Source organism: Bos taurus, chromosome 28 (genome assembly GCF_002263795.3).
Source record: "Bos taurus isolate L1 Dominette 01449 registration number 42190680 breed Hereford chromosome 28, ARS-UCD2.0, whole genome shotgun sequence".
Taxonomy (NCBI): Eukaryota; Metazoa; Chordata; class Mammalia; order Artiodactyla; family Bovidae; genus Bos; species Bos taurus.
In genome coordinates this window covers 5,286,412-5,301,586 of record NC_037355.1, presented here as the reverse complement: position 1 = coordinate 5,301,586, position 15,175 = coordinate 5,286,412, and the positions used below count along the sequence as shown (strand labels likewise).

The following is a 15,175-nucleotide window of genomic DNA, read 5'->3' as shown; positions in this document are numbered from 1 at the left end:
TTTCAGTTGAATTGCCTTTTGTGATAATGACCTTCTAAGTGTTGAATTGCTAATCTGCAGTGGCCTGACTTGTTCTTGTAATTAATCTTTGTTTTCAGCTGATTCTACAGGAACGCACTCCCTGTACACGACATACAAAGACTACGAGCTCATGTTCCACGTGTGCACCATGCTCCCCCACACGCCGAACAACAGGCAGCAGGTACAGCCTCCCCGCCACTTCCACAGCACGTGCCAACCCACGGGCAGCTCTTTGATGGTATTAGTGTATTCAGAGTTTGCAAAGAATTGCTGGGGTTTTTTTTTTCCTTAAATGGCATTAATAATCTTTGACTCTTATCATTGGGAAGCATTTGGGCTTTAAAGTGATTATTACTGCACAAGTTTCATTGCACTTTTTTCTTACAAAACTTAAATACTCTCCCACACTCACCTGAATTGCTTGCCAAGCAAAACTTTAATGGGAACCAGTGTCAACCTTATTAATTACAGATCGCAAAAAAAGTCGGCAGATGTAACCTGAGCTTTGATTTCTGCATGTGGGTAGATAAGAAAGTATGTTATAACTCACTTGTGGCATTCTTTAATTTTAGGAGTTTGATTATATTTGGGGGCAAACCCAGAGTTAAAGCAAAGTTTGTTTTCATGTTTAAGAAAACTGTGTTTTCCTGATGTCACTTAACTGCAATCCTTTGCTCTAAATTAAAGCACCAAAGACTACATAGTAGCTGTTCAGTAAGTATCTGTCAAATGAATGAAACTTAATTGTTGCAGAGAACTGGCCTTTTTTTTTTTATGTGTTTTCTGAGTGCTCATGAAATTCCATGAAGGTTGTCAAAGGATGCTTCTTTCCGAAGAGGCTACTTGTCCTGTCCCCAGGCAGCAAGAACCACCTTAGATCTCACAGCCAGGAAGAGAAGGAGGTCCCTGGCCCCCAGCCTTGTTTGTCCTGTTTGGGGCTGCAGCTCCTCTGTTTATTCATCTTCTTGGAGTAATTGCTAGATGGGTTTTTTCTTCCTAACACTTGACCTCAGCCCCTTGTCCATATTGTATATTCTACAGGGTTTTCTAGTAATCCGAGCTCTGCCCACTACCTTCAGAGGATCTATCTTTTGATCACATGTCTATGTTTTTTATGAGATGGAGATACAATCCCTAGATCATGTGTATGAATTTGTATACATATATTGTAAACTAAGGGATTTCCAGCTCTTAAAACATTTATTTGGAATAATGCCATGTGGACTCACTAGATATTCAGTTCAGTTCAGTTCAGTCGCTCAGTCATGTCCGACTCTTTGCGACCCCATGAATTGCAGCACGCCAGGCCTCCCTGTCCATCACCAACTCCCGGAGTTCACTCAAACTCAAGTCCATCAAGTCTGTGATGCCATCCAGCCATCTCATCCTCTGTCATCCCCTTCTCCTCTTGCCCCCAATCCCTCCCAGCATCGGGGTCTTTTCCAATGAGTCAACTCTTCGCATGAGGTGGCCAAAGTACTGGAGTTTCAGCTTTAGCATCATTCCTTCCAAAGAACACCCAGGACTGATTTCCTTTAGAATGAACTAGTTGGATCTCCTTGCAGTCCATGGGACTCTTATTAAGAAGCTCAATTTAGACCATGCAGTTGTCCTGCAGATACTTAACGAATCATCCAATAATTAAATTCGAGGTGAGTTGCTGCTCAGAAATCTCATAGGGCTTAACTCAAACCCAGAGAACTTGTCAACACATTAGTAGAAATAGAACGAGTGCCTTTGGACCCCACTTATGGAGCGTTTGAACCCCAGGGTCCTGCCACTCCCCAATTACCTGAGTCACTTAAAAAAAATTATTTATCTACTTGGCTGTGTCAGTTCCTACTTCCAGCACCCTCGACCTTCTGTTGCGCACTGGCTCTCTAGTTGCGGCGTGCAGGCTCAGCAGTTACGGCCTGCGGGCTTAGTTGCCCTGTTGCATGTGGGATCTTAGTTCCCGGATCAAGGATCCAGCCCCCATCCCTGCATTAACCATGGGACCACCGGGGAAGCCCCTGGTGGACTCCAAACTGAATCCACTCCATTGTTTCTCAGGTGGCAGCCTCTGGAATTCCAAAGCTCATTTCACTTTGCTCTTATCAGAGCTCAATACTAGATTCCTCTACCCCCTTTTTATTGAACTGTAATTAAAATGGTGGTTTTTTGAGTTCTTTATACCTGACTTTCTTTCACTGAAACTATCCCTGAAAGGTCCTACACACAAAAATGTGGATGGAATACATGAATGCTTTCAGTTTCCCAAATGGGAGATTTAAAAAAAATAATCCCTTGCATTGAGACAGTACATCACACACTGTATAGCCTAAAGACTTATTTGGTTCCTAAAGACTTATTTTCATTTATCTTTTTTAACTTGAGTGAGAATCCATGGCATTGAATAAGTTATGCTGATAGATTAGAGTTAGAGAATTGTTAAAAAAAAAAAAAGTTTTGCTTTTTTCAGTTGCTTTTATATATATGGAATATGTATGATCTTATATGTGGTTCATTGGGAAATTTACGTATTCAACATAGGTAATCACGTAAAAAGGATGAGAATGTAGGGTGTGGGATAAAAATCATTGGACTTGCATTCTGAACTTAACCGTGGCCAGTTACTTGCCTTGTGGCCTTGGCAAAGATTCTTAGTCTCTCAAGAAATGTGATAACTATATAATGAGGATGGAGAAGGAAATGGCAACCCACTCCAGTACTCTTGCCTGGAGAATCCTGTGGACGGAGGAGCCTGATGGGCTGCTGTCCATAGGGTCACACACAGTCAGACACGACTGAAGCGACTTAGCCGCAGCAGCAGTGTATAATGAGGATGTGGTCTAGGTAGCCAGTCGTGGGTGCTTGGAACCTTGTGCCGAGAAGGAAGGAGTCTGTACCCGGGCTCAAACAGACAGGATGCGGTATGTTTGTGATACCTTCCAAAGATCTGGACCTGAGGAGATTTGACGCACATGAGTATATCTGGACAAAATGATACATAACATCTTCCTCTTGGTGTTAGAATTCTATGATTCTAGGGCTTTCTTTGAGGCTTCCTCCTTCTAGGTTGGATAAAATCTTCAACAGAAAAATACAGTCGTTAAGAGCAGGAATTCTAGAACCACATTTCCTAGCTACTATCTTTGTGACCTTGGGTCACAAAAAAAATTTTTCTATGCTTTATTTTCCTTTATTGCTGAAGACAGAGACTTTTACCTCTTCTCTTTTCCCGAGTATTGTATGCATACAGAGACATGCCCGGAATGCAGAGAGCAGTGTTACCATTTGTGAATGAATTAATGGACGTTTCTTAGTTGACAGAATCAGAGGAGTTAATGTGTGTAAAGCACTTAAAGTAGTGCCTGGCACAGAGTGTGCTCAATAAATTTGGGGGGTTATTACAATTTATAACTTATGAGATATAGAGGACAAGTATTGTAGATGACTTAATTTGCATTTCATCATCCTGTTCCCAATCCTAAAGATTTATTAGGAAAGGCTAAGGCCTGAATAGCTAAGAAAATAAGGGACTAATTTATCAACAATTTCAGAAAACTATTTTAACTTTGATACTTAATATTTTGCTAATTGTGAGTTGTCATCAGAATATTCTGGTCATAGATCAGTGATGGCTCTTCGCAGTCTTGGAACATCGACTTTTCAGCTTTCTTGTGGGTTGTGCTGCTTTGCCAAATCCTCACCCACCCACCCTGTGCCCATGGATTGTGTTAATACCAAGGGCGTAAGTGTCTGAAATGACCATCTGGGCTCATGACTGCTCTTTGAGGCCACAGCTTAGCACAGTTAACTGTACATGAATTGTGCCTCTGACATCAGCCTCATTAACACCATGATATCTGTGACTGTTTAACTGGTCCAGACACGTCCACATCACATAGAATTTCTTGTGTTTGTTCTTATAATAAATCAAGCTGAAAGCTTATTCCAAAATGTAGTAAAAAGTACGTAGAGAGTTCACCACAGTTGCAGAAGAGTTCAATCTTTGGAGTGTCTGACTCTTACAAAGAAAACCTCGCCAGACCTGGGGAGTGATGAGGAAGCCCGTTCCTGAATGTTTTCCCTCTTCAGTGAAGTCCCCCAGGTCTGTTTGGCAGGCAGTCCGCTTTTCCCAGGGCTGTTTCCCCTGGGTGCTTGTTCCTCTCCCACTTGTCCTGTAGACAAACCATAGTTAAGCTATCCTGGGGTGTTATCAGTGGAAAGATCCCCACAGGTTAGCTTCAAACATCACGTTGGCAGAGAAACCTTTTTCTTCAAGCTAAGTATATAAAACAGATAAAGGTAGCATGGTCCTGGCACAGAGTAAACCTCCTTTAAAAAAAAAAAAAATGCTTTCATGTTAGAACTGCTCTGTTTGCAAGGGGTATCTGAGATCCATGGAGGTCCCTAAGGAAAAAGACCGAACCCCTGGGTTTCTGAGATTCCATCTGAAGAATCCTGGTCTTTTTCCAGGGATGGGCTTGACATGTACAGCAGTAATAGTGACAGAGCTTCTTAGGCTGGAACCCTTCACCATGTAACTTAGGCAAGTGGCCAGCCCTGCCTCAGAAGGCGTGTGTACGTACTTCTCAGTCCCTCGTTGGTATTGCTGAGGAACTGAAGTGAAAGTCTTAGTCGCTCCGTCATGTCCTGCTCTTTTGTGACCCCACGGTCTATAGCCCGCCAGGCTCCTCTGTCCATGGAATTCTCCAGGCAAGAATGCTGGAGTGAGTTGCCATTTCCTCCTCCAGGGATCTTCCCAACCCAGGGATTGAACCTAGGTCTCCTGCATTGCAGGCAGATTTCTTTATTGTCTGAGCCACCAGGGAAGCTGAGGAACCATTCAGCTTCATTAAGTTCTTCATTAAGTTCCACTGCATTAAGTTCTATACAAGCAGGTCCTGACTGCTGTTGGATTCACCTATAAATAGGCATCTAGACTATTTTGGAAGCATAAGGTGCTTATTCAGCTTTTCATGATTAGCTCTATTCCCAGGCCAGAAAAGGGGATATATACTTATACAGTAAGAATTATTGCTTTTTGAGTAGGCTGGCACTACTCATTTTCAGAAGAGAAATACTTGTATCTTCATAATCCTTTCTTATCTTCACTTTGTTATTAAATCATTAAACATCCACATTCATGGTTTGTTTCTCCATTTCCAAAATATTCAGCTTTGCTGAACTGGTTTGTACATTTATTCTTGTCGTTGGTAAAATATTGTATGTAATATTTTTACATTCGTTATATGGTGAATCAGCAAATGCATCTTTGGAGTGGCGATTAAATTTGCTATCTTCTTGCTGATCTGAGATCAGAGTGGTTAATTGTGGTCACTTTTTTATGGAAGTGAAGAGGCAAGGTTTTCCTTCTCTAAGTATAGATCCTCTGTATTTATGTGGTAACTTGTGTGGGTTTTCCCTCTCTTTCTTATTACTCAGACTACTATTTCGTGTTCACTTTTTCCATTTCATTATACAGGAAGCTCTATAGATGTCTCTTAAAAACGACAGTGAAATTCTACCCACTGGTGTATGCATTTCTGAGTATAGAGTATATGGGCGGGGGCAGTGTGTTGTTTGCATGCCTGTGTATCGTGTGTGTTCTTTGTGCATTGTGCAAAATTAGGGGAGTCTCTGAAGGAGGGGAAGCTAGCCTTGCAGGTAAAGAGCAGACACTTCTAAAAAAAAAAATTGGTGGCACTGGGTCTGCGTTGCAGCATGAGGAATCTTCAGTTTCATTACAGCATGTGGGATCTCTAGTTGCAGCATGTGGGATCTAGTTTACGACTAGGGGTTGAAACGTCCCCCCACCCGCAACTGCACTGGAAATGCGGAGTCTTAGCCACTGGACTGCCAGGGAAGTCCAAGGGCAGACACTTTCTAAGCAAAGTTAGCAGACACAAGGTGCCTACTGCAGTGACTAGCAACAGGCGGCTCTCTAGAAGGGGGTTGTGACCAGTCAGACTGATCAGTCTGGAAGGATCAGGCCAGATCAGTCTTTATCAGCCCTGCTCATCCTGCCAGACTTTCCGATGACACCTAAAGGACTGAGATCCAGAATTTATGATTATTCTTTTGAACGGGAACACATTTCATATTTTGCTCACTTCTGCACTCATCTCTTTGAATTTCAGAACTTGTGATTGTTAAACAATGCAGTTTTCTCTTTGAAATCATGCTCATTTTCACCTGTTTGCTTTTTAAGACAAGAAACTCTATCTGGAGATCTGCCTTCTCCAGTTTCAAATTAAGCTTTCACATCACTGACATTTAGAGGCGTTTTCTGAACCACATCTCACCTACTTTCTTATGTATGTGTAGCCTCTTCTCCCCTTTCTTCCAAAATTAGGTGTAACGTGTTTTGTTTTGTTTTCCTATCTTGCTAGGCTTTTTAAAAAAGAATGTAACAAATGAACCTATTTGCATAGAGGCTAGTAGATCTAACCAGGTTCAACTTTATGCCATTTTTGATGCATACGAGACTGCCTGGAGATTGTTTTCACTTGCTTCTGGTTGTTGCACCAAGTTAAAACTGGACCTGTGAAACTCTGAAATTTGTTTAAGGAATTGAAAATTTAAACCCACATGTTGCTATTTCTGTAGCATCTGTATGCTTTTCCGTCATGGAATTGGGTGAAGAATCACATTTTCACTTCCCTTGTCATAACAAGAGCTTATTCCTGTCTCACAGCTTGAATCCAGTGTTGGGAATTTAGCAGAACCGGCTATGTAAATCTAATATAATATTTATTAACTCACTCTTTCAGTTGAAGACACTGAGTTGGCAGTCTTGGTGCCGAGCAAGTGTTAGGAGCTTCTTATGTCTAGAAGGGCCTAGAAGACGTCATCATTCCTTAATTCCTGAAATAGTACCAGGGACCTCTAGTGAATAGCAACCTGCCTTCCTGTGTGGACCACTGTGGTCTATGTAGGCTGCCATGCCCTTTCCCTTTCACTTCTGGAGTCCATTCTACAGAGTTTCATTGACCAGTTACAACAGGATATAACTAACTACAAAAGAGAACCCTTACCTTTATATAAGAAACCCAAGAATTGCTTAGGTTATTTAATGTCCGACAGTGAGTAATGTTTCTGAGAATTTGCCAGATGTATTACTTTAGTCTCTGAAGAGACTCAAGTATCCTGTTAATGGGCCAGGTGTTCATTTTCTTGGGCTGTTCTCTACAAAGAGCTTGAGATGTTATTTTCCTCTTCTTAATGAATCTGCATGTTTCCCACCCCCACTTTTTCTACAGAATGCATTCTGTGATCATGGTTAAATTAACCAGAATTTTAAAAATATTTCTAGCCCGTTTTACAAAGCAAAAGAATACATTTTTAGTGGTAACAAATCCACCTACCATTGCAGGAGATGTAAGAGGTCAGGGTTCCATCCCTGGGTCGGGAAGATCCCCTGGAGGAGGACATGGCAACCTACTCCAGTATTCTTAGGAGAATCCCATGGACAGAGGAGCCTGGCGGGCTACAGTCCATGGGGTCATAAAGAGTCAGGCATGACTCTAAGCGTCTGAGCGCAGCCCATTTTACAAAGCAAAAGAATATGTTTAAAAAGAGATAAAAGCAGACCGGCATGTTATCAAAATAAGTACCCTTAAATTTTCCTTTAACTTGGGCTTTAAATATTGCGCTTCCCGAAGTGAAGTGTGGGATCAGACCCAACATCTTCCTTCAGGAGGGAGAGAAATGGGTAGGAATAGCTACCTACACTTCACTGAGTAATGCGCCAGACCACCCTGCAAGATTGGCCAGGAGGGTGGTCACTGGGGAAGAGGGGCCCAGAGTCCCCTGTGTGCCTTGGCCACCATGAGCCCTGTCTTCTCACCAGTCTGAGAATTCCTGTGTTTCGAGTAAAGTACAGCATAAGCCACTGTATCTGCGCTCAGCAAATACACTGAAGACATTGTGAGATATTTTTGTTTATTTTTTTAAACTTTTCATTTGTTCCTGAATTTTCTTGTCCTATTACAGTACATGTAAATCATATGTTTCAGTTTATTGGGGATATGAAGGAAGACTATCTTAGCCTTGTACCATTTTCAGCTTGTCGTGGTGTTTGTTTTGTTTTATTAATTTAAAAAGTTTTAAAATATTTCTTTATCTGCTTGCTTATTTGGCTACTTCGGGTCTTAGCTGTGGCTCGAGGATTCGTTGTCGCAGCATGAGGCTTCATCATGGCATCTTTCGGGATCTCTCGTCGGGGTGCTTGAACTCTCTCTAGCTGTGGCACGAGGGCTTAGTTGCTCTGCGGCATCATGTGGGGTCTTAGTTCCCCAACCAGGGGTGAAACCCATGTCCCCCGCACTGCAAGGCGGATTCTTAACCAATGGACCACCGCAGAAGTCCTCGTTTTATTTATTGTATTTTATTTCTTTGGCTGCACCACTTAGCATGTGGGATCTTAATTCCTTGACCAGGGATGGAACCCGAGCCCCCTGCAGTGGAAACGCAGAGTCCTAACCACTGGACTGCCAGGGCGTCCCATGGTGCTTGTTTTAGATATATGTCCCTGCCTTCTTTTCTTTCCGTGAAATGTTTACTGTAGCTAACATCTGTGTCCACGAATGAATGGGTAAATAACACAGTGAATATATGACTAGTTTGCTACTGATTTTTTTACATGTTTCTGAAGTGGCACCTCATACTTAAATATCCAACAAACATTTTTGAAACAACAGATGGCTCATTAATGGATATTAATATATCTTTCAAAACTTCACTTGGGCAGTAAAACAATTTTCGTGTGTTTATAACTTTAACCATGGGGATTTAAATAGGAATTTTCCAGCATATGAATCAGCAATTTAACTGGCAAGCAGTGAATTCTGGAAGAATGGACATTTCGTTCCCACTTTTCCAGGCCTTTTATCATGCTAAATCACAAGTCAGGGGCCTGACAATGAAATCCTTTTTGTATATGGGTTTAAAAGGTTTTAAAAGTCGAACTTAATGCTCTTTACACTGAAGTATGTTCTGTAGGTGCCACATAAATTTGAACACAAGCTTGTTGCCTTTGTTATTGCTCGTAAAGAGAGATTTACTACCTGAGATTACCCTGTTCCTGCAGTGACATCACCGACTCCTGTAAAGATTACTGTCTCTATGAAAGCCGAGGATCACAGACTCTGAGCACAGATCCCAGTGGCTTTAGGTGCATCAGCTTATGGGGTGTATGGGTTTATCAGCATGGATTCAGAGGTGTTCAGTGTTTTATTGTGCAGTGTTGTGTGGCTGTGATTGTGTATTTGTATCTTTGGTTATTCATATTGGGTAGGGGGTGTCTGCTGTGTCCTGGGCAGGCCGTTAGAACCCAGGAGACCAGAACTCAGTCAGACACGTCTCCTGCCCTCCTGATGATTATGACCTGACACAGGAGAAGTAAGCCAAGACTTAAAGAGGACCAGACAGCCAGTGTTGTTGCCTTGAGCTTGGAGTGTGGCTGCAGGGCATGCGCAGTGTTGCCAAGAACATTTTTCCTGGTGTTGTGGTAGCTCAGACCTGAGTGGTCTAGGAGAGACTTGGGGTGAAGGGAGTGTTCTTGGCAGAAGGAACATCTCAAGTGAAAACATTCAGTGTTACCACTATGGGGTTCTGTCTCTTCTGCATTTGTCATTTATTGGGCTTTCCAGCTCTTAATCTGGTGGATTCTGTGTTTCCAACATACATTTTAAAAAGGCCAGATTTCAGTTAATTAGTTTGAAAATATTAGCCACCAAAATAACAGCCTCCTGTACTGTTTTTAAATTTGTATATATGCATTTATGGCTGAGCAGGGTCTGTGCTGCTGCACGGGCTTTTCTCTAGTTGTGCTGAGCGGGCTCTGCTCTCTGGTTGCAGTACACGGGCTTCTCATCGTGAGGGCTTCTCTTGTGCAGCATGGGCTCTTGGGCCACGCGCTTCTGCACTTGCAGCACGTGGGCTCAGTAGCTGTGGCTCCTGGGCTCTAGAGCACAGGCTCAATAACTGTGGCATGTGGGCTTAGTTGTCGCACAGCATGTGGGATCCTCCTGGATCAGAGATTGAACCTGTGTCTCCTGCACTGGCAGGCAGATTCTCTGCCATGGAGCCACCAGGGAAGCCCCAAGCCTTCTGTATTTTTGTCGCAGAAATGCACGTGTCTGTGGACGCACGGACGGAACGAAGCCCCTGATGCACTAAGTGAGGACTTGGAACTGCTGTGCCTTCGCTTGGATGCCATGCCATCTCCTGCCTTTCCGTTGGAGAGCTTAACCTACAAATCTCCTTAGAGCGATCTTAGCTCTAATGGGCTATTATTTCAGGGTTAAAAAAAAATGATACAGATGAAAAGGAGGGAGAATGACATTTTAAAGTTACATTTTAAAGTAAAAGATGAACTTAAGTATTGAGGCTTTCCTCTTCGTCGGTCTTTTAGCGTGGCCACATCGAGGAACCTGACCTTCCTAAGAACAGCTCTGCTTCTCTAAAACAAACTCCTTGAAATTGAAAGCTGAATGCACTGTATATATTTACATATCTTGTTTTTACAGAAAACCTTGTCTGTAACTGTGTGTGTGTGTGTTCACTTCCCTGACTGCAGCTCCTGAGGAAAAGGCATATAGGAAATGACATCGTGACCATTGTCTTCCAAGAGCCTGGAGCACTTCCTTTTACTCCAAAAAGCATCCGGTCCCACTTTCAACACGTCTTCGTCATCGTCAAAGTGCATAATCCATGTACGGAAAATGTGTGCTACAGGTGAGTCGGCCGCCCCTGGCGCTCCGTGCTCCCAGAGTTGTTCCAACAGGTCCTCCTTTCCCAAAATATCTTTGTTTTCCAATTATTCTTTCTCAGCCCCTAATTATACTTTGATTTGTTTTTTCTCCCTAATTACATTTCCCATGGTCATCATTCAGGTACTTTCTGTAAGGAGTAATTGCCTTCTTCCCATTTTGAAACAGTGCAATTCCTAGCAGTTCATGAGTGTAGGTGATGCCTTTCCTCAGCCTTCAGGACATCATCCAGCCCTGCCAGCGCCAGCGCTTGGTTGATGGCAGCCCCAGAGGTGGATGATGCGGCCACATCAGTGCTTCCCTGAAAGAAACATATGGTGATGGCCCAGTATCTCTTCTTGTCCAAGGTCTTGGAGACACTCACACTTGTGGGGCTCTCAAGACGGGCGTCTGATGCTTTGGTGCTCTCAAAAGGCCAGCCAGGTACCCAAGAATCCCAGGACAGGCTGGCAGGGCCTGCCTTTCCTCCACCCCTGCTCTTCTTCAGGCAGCAGCTGTCATGAGGCGACTGTCTAGTGGGGTGTTGTTGAAAGAGCGGTTCCCTGACCTGAGTGAGGTCCAGGTCTCCTGCCGTGTCTACAGCTTGGCTTATTTTTGTGTGTTAGTTGCTCAGTCGTGTGACCCCATGGACTGTATAGCCCACCAGGCTCCTCTGTCCACGGGAATCTCCAGGCAAGAATACTGGAGTGGGTTGCCATTTTCTTCTCCAGGGCATCTTCCCAACCCAGGGATCGAACCCAGGTCTCCTGCATTGCAGGCAGGTTCTTTGCCATCTGAGCCACCAAGGAAGTCCTTACTTTGGGGGGCCTTCAATTCCTTCTCTGAAAACTAAGGATAACAGTATTGACTTCAGTGTGTAGTTAAGAAGAATGAATGTTCAGAACGACTTTTATTTAAAAAAGTGATATTTGAAAGAAAAGACATCTAGCCTGTATAAAGGATATGTGCTTAGTTGCTCAGACATGTCCAATTCTTTGTGACCCCGTGGACTGTAGCCCGCCAGGCTCCTCTGTCCTTGGGGATTCTCTAGGCAAGAATACTGGAGTGGGAAGCCAGGCTCTCCTCTAGGGGATCTTCCCAACCCAGGGATTGAACCTATGTCTCCTGCACTGCAGATGGATTCTTTACCGTCTGAGCCACCAGGGACGATATGCCTAAATCCAATAACGTTAGTGCAAACATGCTCATTTGGCTTATTCTTCTGGGATCTCCCCCATGAATGGTAATTATGAAGAATCATCTTAAATGAACTTCCCTAATGGATTGGAAACATGAGCCTAGGGCGTTCTTGTATTTGGTGTTATTTTATCTGCTGCTATTTTTAGGTCAAATTGGGTATTTTTAATTACTTTCTATTTTTAGTTTATTCTTCTATCATGAGGTGGTTGATTAGCACAAAAAAAATCTTAAAAGATAAGTAATACCTTTTCATTTTTATTTCTTTAGAGCTTTCTGGGTTTAATGAGATTACTGGGAGGGATGCCTTTGATATAGATCTTGCTTATAAACAAAGCGGCTTGCATTATGTTTTCTGTGGTAAAAGACAGTGTATACAAATGGTTCAAAGACAGGGTCATTGCCTTTTGAGAAACCACATGTTATTGCTAAGTTATCATTTACTAATGAGGTTCAAGTGTAAAGCAGCAGAGTGCTTCAAGGTTTTAAAAGTGCCTCATAAACATTCATGGGCTTCCCATGTGGCTCAGTGGTAAAGAACCTGCCTGCCAATGCAGGAGACGTGGGTTCGATCCCTGGGTCGGGAAGATCCCCTGGAGGAGGAAATGGCAACCCACTCCAGTATTCTTGCCTGGAAAATCCATGGACAGAGGAGCCTGGTGGGCTACAGTCCTTGGGGTCGCACAGAGTCGAACATGACTGAGCATACACACACGTGACGGAGTTTGCTTATCTGTCCCAAAGACAGACAGTCCTTCCCTGTCCTTTCACACTAGCTGAGGCCCCGCCCAGACTGTCTTCTGGCTTATAGCTCATTTTCCCAGAAACAATTAACTCTGTTAAAGGGTGTGCAGGTTACAGCAAAGGTGGGAGATCCCTGGGAACTATGATCTATTTAGAGTCCCACCAGCTACATCCCAGAAGATTTCACACCTGTTTTCATTTCTTAACTCACTTCTTCCAGGATTTTCTACAGTGAAGAAAGTGAAGCATAGATGACTTCCTTTATTTATCTCGACACAGAAAATATCAGTCTGGGCAGATGTGGGATTGGTTCTCATTCTCGGTCTGCAGAAGCTGCTCAGTAGTTGGGGAGTAGATATTGGAGGGTTCATTCATTCACTCACTCCAGCCTTTCATCTGCTAATTTATTAATTCACTCTTATTCCAAAACAGATTTGAGACAGTGAAAGCTTCTGTCTGATACAAGGGAGCATTATTGGTTTTGCCATATTAAAATGATTGCTATCACTCTGTGTTTGAAATATCGTAAAACTTCCGTTTCCATAAAATCTTCATTTAGGCTTCCAAAATGTGATCAAGTGAGCATTTCCTTGAAAAAAAAGGGCCATTCAAAAACGTTGGCTCTGTAGGGATGGTCCCTGTGCCCAGTAGCTCGCCAGCAGGGCAGATCTCACTGTCAGCTGTTGGAGGGTCACTGCCTCTCAGTGGTGACTAGCCACGGAATCGAAAGAGCGCCAACCTGGCTCCACATCCATCGCCCCTGCCTTAGCTCGCACAGTCACGGTGCAAACCAAAGAACTGGTAGTTGATACGGCAGACATTGATTTCTCACAGTTCTGGAGGCTGGAAGTCCAAGATCATGGTGTTGACAGGTTTGGTGCCCCCTGAGGCCTCTCTCTCACCTTGAGGATGGGCATCTTCCTGCTGTGTATTCACGTGGTCTCTGTTCTGTGTGTCTGCATCTCTGGTTACCTTTCTGTGTGTTCATGTTTCACTTTATAAGGACACTTGTTAGACTGGATTAGGGCCCACTTTCATGATTTCATTGACTTAACTATCTCTTCAAAGAAAAGACCCAGTCTCCAAACACAGCCACTTTCCCAGTTACTGGGGTTTTGGACCTCAGCATACAAATTTTGAAGGGAGGCTACTCAGCCTGTAACTTCCCTTCCCTGCACCAACTAAATTTGAAAGTTTTGCTTAAAAACAAACACTTGATATCCAGAGGCATGGAAAAGAAGAGGCAGTGAAGTAGACAGCTTCAGTTGGAAGTGTGCTCTGCAGTTACATTTCTTAAGGTAACTATTATGGCATCGCAATTCAACTTGTTTCTCCTTTTCCTCCCTCAGCGTTGGAGTTTCTAGGTCAAAAGATGTGCCACCATTTGGTCCACCAATTCCCAAAGGTGTCACTTTCCCCAAGTCAGCAGTATTTCGGGACTTCCTTTTAGCGAAAGTCATCAACGCAGAAAACGCAGCCCACAAATCGGAGAAGTTTCGAGCGATGGCCACTCGGACCAGGCAGGAGTACTTGAAGGACCTGGCGGAGAACTTTGTCACGACTGCCACCGTGGATACCTCCGCGAAATTCAGCTTCATCACTCTGGGCGCCAAGAAGAAGGAGAAGGTGAAGCCCAGGAAGGATGCCCACCTGTTCAGTGTGGGGGCCATCATGTGGCACGTCGTGGCGAGAGACTTTGGCCAGTCCGCGGACATCGAGTGTCTCCTTGGGGTTTCCAATGAGTTCATAATGCTGATCGAGAAGGATTCCAAGAACGTGGTCTTTAACTGTTCCTGCAGGGATGTCATTGGGTGGACATCTGGGTTAATGAGTATCAAGGTGTTTTATGAACGAGGAGAATGCATCCTTCTGTCCTCAGTGGACAGCTGTGCTGAAGACGTCAGGGAGATTGTCCAGCGCCTGGGCGTAAGTACAGGTTTTGTTTCCCCCCCCGCTTAGGCCTTCAACTTCATATTCATAGCTTCTGCTGTGGAAGTTCCACCCCAGATGTGTTACCTGGGGAATGAAATACTTTTCCTCATGGGTAGAACTGATTTTAGTCCTTGTGAGCGGTTACTGAAGCCATGAATGGTGGAGAAGCATCCATTAACAATTGATTAGAAATGAAAAGTGAAGCCAGCTTTCCAAAGGGAACATTGGGACTTATTTTTATAGTGGTTGAAGGAGGGACAGAAGAATTGACTAGACGTTGTGTGTGTTTGTAGAGACTTGCATGACAGCACCTTACCAGGAGGAGGTTAATAGGCACAGAATCACCGTTGACCATATTGATGGTCAGTGTAATCGTATTTGCCCCTTCAACTCTGTGCGTTTTTATGCAGTATTTCTGTTTAGTCTCCCAGGTTAAATATGTTATTAATCTTGCAGCCAGTTTCTTGCAGAGGTTTTATAGAATTACCTAGTAAGTTAGAAAGATTTAAAAGAAAAAGTCATGAAAGAGATTGTTATTTGTG

At 43.5% G+C, this 15,175-nt stretch overlaps 1 protein-coding gene across 9 annotated transcripts in view; it reads left to right on the top strand.

Moving 5' to 3' along the window:
- Positions 1-15,175, top strand: part of SIPA1L2 (signal induced proliferation associated 1 like 2) — a 246,583-nt gene that overhangs the window by 163,862 nt on the left and 67,546 nt on the right. For all 9 annotated transcript variants that reach the window (XM_010820432.3, XM_024986711.2, XM_005226228.5 and 6 more), the window contains 3 exons: positions 99-202; positions 10,589-10,746; positions 14,051-14,627. In XM_010820432.3, the coding sequence (XP_010818734.2) occupies positions 99-202; positions 10,589-10,746; positions 14,051-14,627 (839 nt within the window). The remainder of the gene's footprint in view (positions 1-98; positions 203-10,588; positions 10,747-14,050; positions 14,628-15,175) is intronic.